Source organism: Penaeus chinensis, chromosome 42, assembly GCF_019202785.1.
Source record: "Penaeus chinensis breed Huanghai No. 1 chromosome 42, ASM1920278v2, whole genome shotgun sequence".
Lineage (NCBI taxonomy): Eukaryota > Metazoa > Arthropoda > Malacostraca > Decapoda > Penaeidae > Penaeus > Penaeus chinensis.
The window spans coordinates 10712182-10719681 of NC_061860.1; the positions used below are offsets into that span (position 1 = coordinate 10712182).

The 7500-nt window shown below is 33.1% G+C and overlaps 2 protein-coding genes across 3 annotated transcripts in view; both read right to left on the reverse strand.

Annotated features, from left to right (window-relative positions):
- LOC125048003 (vacuolar protein sorting-associated protein 62-like) overlaps positions 1-6004 on the reverse strand; it is a 9309-nt gene extending 3305 nt beyond the window's left edge. The window contains exons 1-6 of one of the 2 annotated variants that reach the window (XM_047646575.1): positions 5941-6004; positions 4232-4327; positions 3335-3432; positions 2683-2788; positions 1202-1363; positions 343-431 (exon numbers count right to left, since the gene is read on the reverse strand). In XM_047646575.1, coding sequence (XP_047502531.1) covers positions 343-431; positions 1202-1363; positions 2683-2788; positions 3335-3432; positions 4232-4316 — 540 coding nt within the window. In that variant the 5' untranslated portion in view covers positions 4317-4327; positions 5941-6004. Of the gene's footprint in view, positions 1-342; positions 432-1201; positions 1364-2682; positions 2789-3334; positions 3433-4231; positions 4328-5871; positions 5898-5940 lie in introns of those variants that run through there. The other variant, XM_047646576.1, reaches the window with a different exon arrangement.
- Positions 6005-7267: 1263 nt separating this feature from the next.
- LOC125047914 (complement C3-like) overlaps positions 7268-7500 on the reverse strand; it is a 29595-nt gene continuing 29362 nt past the window's right edge. The window contains exon 33 of the mRNA XM_047646461.1: positions 7268-7351. Within this exon, the coding sequence (XP_047502417.1) occupies positions 7268-7351 (84 nt within the window). The remainder of the gene's footprint in view (positions 7352-7500) is intronic.

Here is a 7500-nt window from a genome sequence, read left to right on the forward strand (position 1 = left end):
ACATCTATCCCCCCTCTCTTTCTCCCTTTCTCCTCCCCTCTACCCCCTTTCCTTCTCCCTCTCTCCCCCTCCCCTTCCCTTTATCCCCCTCTCCTCCCCTCTAACCCCTCTTCTTCTCCCTTTCTCCCTCTCTCCTTCCCTTTATCCCTCCCCCCTCCATCTATCCCCATCTCCTTCTCCCTCTCCCCCTCCCTCTCTCCTTCCCTCTATCCCTATCTCCTCCTCCCTCTCCCCTTCACTCTATCCCCCTCTCCTTCTCCCTCTCTCTCTCTCCCTATCCTTCCATAACCCTTGCCACCCTTTCCACCTCCCCAACCTCATACACTGTGAAAGGAAACTCACCCTTATCCTTATCGAGAAATGCTCCCAGTCGCCTACGTGGTTTCCAAAGGACTGCATGTAACCCTCACACACATCGCCGACGGGAACACCTGAGTGAAAGATGTCAGAACACTTCATTTTTATCTGTGTGGAATGAAACCCGGTTATTAAAAGGGCAGGGTAAAAGTGTGGAACGTATGCAGTGCTCGTGTATATGGTAGTGAGTGTGTGTGGGAATTTTTGTGTGTAGTGTAGTGTAGTGAGTGTGTGTGTGTGTGTGTGTGTGTGTGTGTGTGTGTGTGTGTGTGTGTGTGTGTGTGTGTGTGTGTGTGTGTGTGTGCATGTAAGTCTGTGTGTGTAAGCGCGCGTTCGTGTATTTGTGTGGTGGTGATGGCGATGATAGTGATAATAATGAAGTGAATAAGAAGACGATGAGAAAGATGAAAGTATCACAAACACGACGATATTGATTATATATATACATATATATATAAATATATATATATATAAGTATATACATATACATATATATATATATGTTTGAATATGTATGTATGCATATATATATATATATATATATATATATATATATATGAATATGTATATGAACATATATATATATATATATATATATATATGAAAATGTATATGAATATATATATATATATATGAATATGTATATGAATATATATGTATATATATATATATATGAATATGTACATGAATATATATATATATATATATATTTTGAATATATATGTGTGTATATATATGAATATATATATATATACATATGAATATATATATGAATATATATATATATATATATTTATATGTGTATACTCACTATATGCTATATACTGCATATTTGTATACTCACCCACACACACATCTTTCCCGAAATTGTACGGGTAGAAGCTGCGATATGCGACGTCCACGGTGCCGCAAGCGTCATGGTAGTCCTTAATAAAGACGTAAGTTGGGACAGTCACTTCACTCACATTCTGGCCCGCAAACCAGTCCAAGAGACAGTCCGCACAGTCTGCGGGTGAGTAAGTGGGTCGCAAAAAGCTGTTAAAAAAGGAAGTTTGTTGTCTTACGGCGCGTTTACACCGGTGCGCCTTGCGCCTTGTTGCCGTGCGGCTACGCATGCCTCTCCGCATGTAATACGCACGTCGAGAGCATGTTTGGTCTCGACCGAGCAGTTGCTGTTGCCGCAGCCGGTGTTATTTTTGAGACAAAGACGAAATCGAAGAAAATGGCGCGAGTGGGTCTATGATGTACGACCGAATGTATTTTATTTTGTTTAGGACTGCCTTTAACGTCCCTAAATCATATTTAGGCTTTTAGGAACAGGAGGGCATCACTCCTGTCTTTATAATTATCATAGTTAGCCTTCCGCAGACATGTAAAGGAACGATAATCCTCAATAAAGTTAATTTTTTTTCTTTTTCGGTTGACCAATCCGCAATACTGGCAATAAACATGTGTATATCAAATGGTAACTGGCATGCGGCTGGCAATTGTGCTCCCATCCCAGCGCCTGCGTGCGTATGTGCACATTGGCCTGTGCGCACAGATTTGAAGCATGCCTCCCCTTGCGCAGAGACATATCTCTGCTTGCTTCCCTATGAAATAGGCGCATACCTCCTGTACACACGAACACTTGCACCGGTGCAAACGCGCCCTTAGTCGTACAATATGTTCGTCCTATGTTTGTCCTATGTATATAAATATACATAAATACACACACACACACACACACATGGACTGTGTGTATGTATATGTGTATATATATATATATATATATATATATATATATATGAGTATATGTATGTATGTATGTATATGCATGTGTGTATACATAGTAAACATATACCGTATATACACATATATATCACACATCCAGAAGAATTTCAGTGTAAACAGGAATACATAAAAGTGGTTGTTTGGGAGGTCTGGTTAGCTTGTAAAACAGTTTTTCTTTCTTCTGATATATAAATCTATCTATCTATCTATCTCTTTATCTATCTATATGTGTATCTAGCTATCAATCTATCTCTTTATCTATCTATATGTGTATCTAGCTATCAGTCTATCTATAGATGCATATATATATATACATATATATATATATATATATATATATATATATATATGTGTATGTGTGTGTGTGTGTGTGTGTGTGTGTGTGTGTGTGTGTGTGTGTGTGTGTGTGTGTGTGTAATGCATGTATGCACACACACACACACACACACACACACACACACACACACACACACACACACACACACGTACGTACGTACACACACACACATTTCTACAGTGATTTTTGAGCGAAAACACAACGTGTGCACCGACCAAGATCAGGGACCGAATTCAAGTGCATAGAACTGGTTTCCGGTCCGGTCAACACACTCCAGCGGTCCGGTGAGGCCTGCGTCACGGTCTCGTCTGCTGCGCGTACCTAAGGAGAACGTTTTACAGACCAATTATTGACACCCATTGCGTATATTCATTACAAACTACAAAATAATTACATACTATTTTCGTCATATTCATTAAAGACTTCACACTAATCACAAAATATTTTCGCCATAATATTTAAAGACAGTTTTCGCAATACTCCTTATAGACTAAGGACAACTTCTGGCATATTTATACTTTTAATTCTTCACCAGTCGCCGATTAGAATAAACAAACTTTATTTTATATCAATAAGAATCACTTTAGACTGTGTTCGAACATTTATTTTATTTTATCTAACCATCTGTTTATACATTTTCCTATTTATTAATTATATTTGTTTATTTATACATTATTATGATTATCATTATTTTTGCTATTTATATATTTAGTTAGTTATATTGTTTACCATTATTGCTATCATTATTATTATTAATAATATTATTATTACCACAATTATTTTACTATTATTTATTTGTCTATTTTTTTTTTTTTTTTTTTTTTTTTTTTTGGGGGGGGGGGGTAAATTTCAGATTCGTTCACTTACCTCGACGTTTTCGAAGTGAAATTCCACGCTGGACGGGAAGAAAACTTCCTCTGGGTGGAGCCATATCAAGGGCGCCCACTCAAGGATGATGTCGAGCACTAAAATAAAGGGTAAGGACGAATTTTATATTTTTTATTTTTTTTATTATTATTTTTTTGTGGGGGGGGGGGGGGTGGAAATGAGGTGTGCTGTGATTTGGTTATGTATCTTTCTGTCTTTTTCGTTCTTTTTTTTTCCCCCTTTTGTTTGTTGATTTCTTTTCTCATTCTTATATTTCATTTTCGTTCTTATTGGCTGTTTCTTTGTTCTCTCTCTCTCTCTCTTTCTCTTTCTTTCTTCTCCTCTCTCTCTCCCTCTCTCTCTCTCTCTCTCTCTCTCTCTCTCTCTCTCTCTCTATCTATCTTTCTTCCCCCCCCCCCCTCTCTCTCTCTCTCTCTCTCTCTTTCTTTCTTTCTTCTCCTCTCTCTCTCCCTCTCTCTCTCTCTCTCTCTCTCTCTCTCTCTATCTTTCTTCCCCCCCCCCCTCTCTCTCTCTCTCTCTCTCTCTTTTTTTCTCCCCTCTCTCTCTCTCTCTCTCTCTCTCTCTCTCTCTCTTTCTTTATCCACCCCCCCTCTTTCTCTCTCTTCCTCCTCCTTCTTTTCTAATTTTCTTCATCTTCCTCTCCTTCGTCTGTTGCCATCTCGTATTTTTTCTTCCACAAGTCTTTCTCCATGGGCATCCATATACCTTCTGAAACTTAATATAAATTTCCCTAAAGCTTCCCAAACTTTATGATAATAATCCTAAAACTTTATATACAGTTTCCTCACAAGCTTTATCATAATATTCCTAAAACTTTAGTAGGAAACAAAAGTAGGAAGTTTCCACGAATAAACTTCAAACATCAATAAAACTCACGCTCTTTTGGCACAGGTTTAACAGGTGATCCAAAAATCCCCGTTGTTGCCGTTAGCAGAGTCAACAGAAGGAGAGTCGTTGCCATAGTCGGAGGTTCTAAGTTTTTTAAAGAACGTTAAATATTAATGTAATATATATGCGTAAAGGATGATGTGTTAATAATAATAATAATAAGGATAATAAAAATAATGATAATAGTGATGATAATATTAATAATGATAATAGTGATGATAATTTTAATAATGATAATAGTGATGATAATTTTAATAATAATAATAATAATGATAATACAAATAATGATAATAGTGATGATAATTTTAATAATGATGATGATGTTACTACTACTACTACTACTACTACTAACAACAACAACAACAATAAGAACTATAATAATAATATTATTATGAATGATATTATCTTTAACATTGTTATTAATTTTATTGATATTATTATCATTACTACTACTGCAACTACTACTACTACTACTATTATTATTATTATTATTATTATTATTATTATTATTATTATCATCATTATCATTATGGTTATTGTTATTATTATCATCATCATTATTATTATGAATATCATTATATTATTAGTATTATCGTAATTGTTATCATCACCATTATTATTCTTACCACTATTATCATTATTATTATATCTCAATTATTGTTTTTATCATTATCTTTATTCTTATGATCTTTATCATCATCATCATGAAAAAAATAATATTAATAATGATGATGATGATGGTGATGATGATGATAATGATTATGATAATAACAACAACCACAATAATAATAATAATAATCATAATAATTATAATAATGATGATAACAATAATAATAATAATAATAATAATAATAATAATAACACCAATAACCAAACAATAATAAGAAGTATTGTTATTATTATTAGAATCAATATCATCACTGATTACTGATATTATTATTATTATTATAACTCCTACTGCTACCATTATTATCATTACTATCATTATTATTATTACTATCATTATTATTATTATTATATTATTATTATCTCCATCATTATTTGTATTTTGATTATCTTTTGCATTATTATTATCATTATCATTATAATTATCATACTCATTATAATTATGATTATTATAATCATAATCCTTATTATAGTTATGAATGTTATGATCATTATCATTACCATTGTTATTATTATCATTATCATCACCACCATCATTATTATTAGTACCATTATTATCATTACTATCCCTATCATTACTACCATTATCATTATTGCAGTAGTAGAATTGGTGGTATAATGATAATGATGGTAACAATAATTACGATAATAATGATAATATCAATAATGATAACGGTTATTATTATTATTGCTTTTATCATTATTATCATTATTTTCATTATTTTTTTATCATTATTACTATTGTTATTGTTATCAATCATTATTATATTATTACCATTGATATCATTATCATTATCACTATCTTTATTATCATTATCAAATTATTACCATTATTAATATTACCATCATTATCATCACAATCACTATGACATACTCACAATATACATCCCCACCATCACCAACACTATTATTCTCATTATCATCACTACCATCACCATTACTACCAATATTGCTATGGTCACCTTTACTATCACTTCTCTTTCATATATATTTCTATGCTATTGCTACTACGGATAAATTTAGCCACTTACCAACACGCTGAGCCCACCTAAGTATACTGACTGTTTTTCCTTATAAAACTGTGGGAAACTGCGTACGTGGAGCGAGATAAAAGACTGGTGACTTAAATGGATATCTTAATTGTTAAATGACTAACCAAAAGCGGTGATAATATGTGAAGAGGTAAAATAACTGTATCAAAAGAAAATATGGCGATGGGTAGAAAATCAGGGAAAAAAATGAAGTTAAGTAAAGTAAATGAATTATTGCAATTTATTTTTTGGTACGAGAAATGTATAACGAAGAGAATATGACAACCTATTGAATTTTTTTTCGAATGATATTACAATTATACAATTATCTTCTGGGAGTCGAACCATCTCTTCACGGTCAGCTGTTTCTTTTCCCAGTGTAAATAAGCGTGTATCTAATCAGCTGTTTACTTGTCCGTGTAAATAACATGGGGTTTTATGTGTAATTATTATCATCATTATTATGATTTGTAACGATGTTAATAATGATTGCAGTAATGATAACACTAATGATGATGCACATTGTGAATAGTACCATTGTTATTATTGTCGTTGTTGGTACTATTATCCGTGTCACTATGACTATGATCTATATCATGATTTGATACATATTATCCTTTTATGTTTATTGCTATTATAAATACTTTTCCTTGTGTTACTGCCATAATTATCATTATAAATATTGTTAAAGTCGTTGCGTTTAATTGGAGAATAAAAGCCCAAAAGTAATTTTTCATCATTTATTGAACCTTTTTCAAATAAGTACATTTGCTTTAACCGTGTCAACTATGGTTCTTTAAATTGTACATATGTATATATACATACATACATACATACATACAAACATACATGCACACACACACACACACACACACACACACACACACACACACACACACACACACACACACACACACACACACACATACACATACATACTTATTTGTCTGTATATCTATGATCTGTATATTTCACAATATATCCACACGGAAATAAACACACAGGAAGGAAATCTTTACACACTAGTTGCCGCAAATAGGCTTACACGAAATGAGTTTTACACAGATTGTTTCAATCCATTTCGAAGTAACTTAAAAGACGTTGATTGCATAACACAGTTACTCAATAAAGAGAGAAAAATATCAGATTATGTATAAACCATATCTGAAAAGTGGGATTATGGATCTTCGATTAATGATTAAATCCGAGTGTATATTAACTCTCCTCTTTCAAATCTGGGAGGAATTGGTCCCTTGTTAGCCCTAAGATGGTATGTATTTGTCCCTAACCCCCATTCCGTGGAATTACAAAGCACAACACTGATGTCCTATGGTATGTTTAGTTCATAAGGATGGGAATCCCATACTTTTGACAATACACTGGAAATGTACTTGAGTTCCTTAAACAAAATCTGAAAATATGAAGAAATTGAATGAAATTCGAACACCATGTATTTGCACTTCTTCATGTTACAAGTCTTATACACGATCCTTCGTGTTGATTAAAACTGTGTGAACGGTGCACTGCAAGACTTCCAATCTACTTTGTATTTTTTTAGGG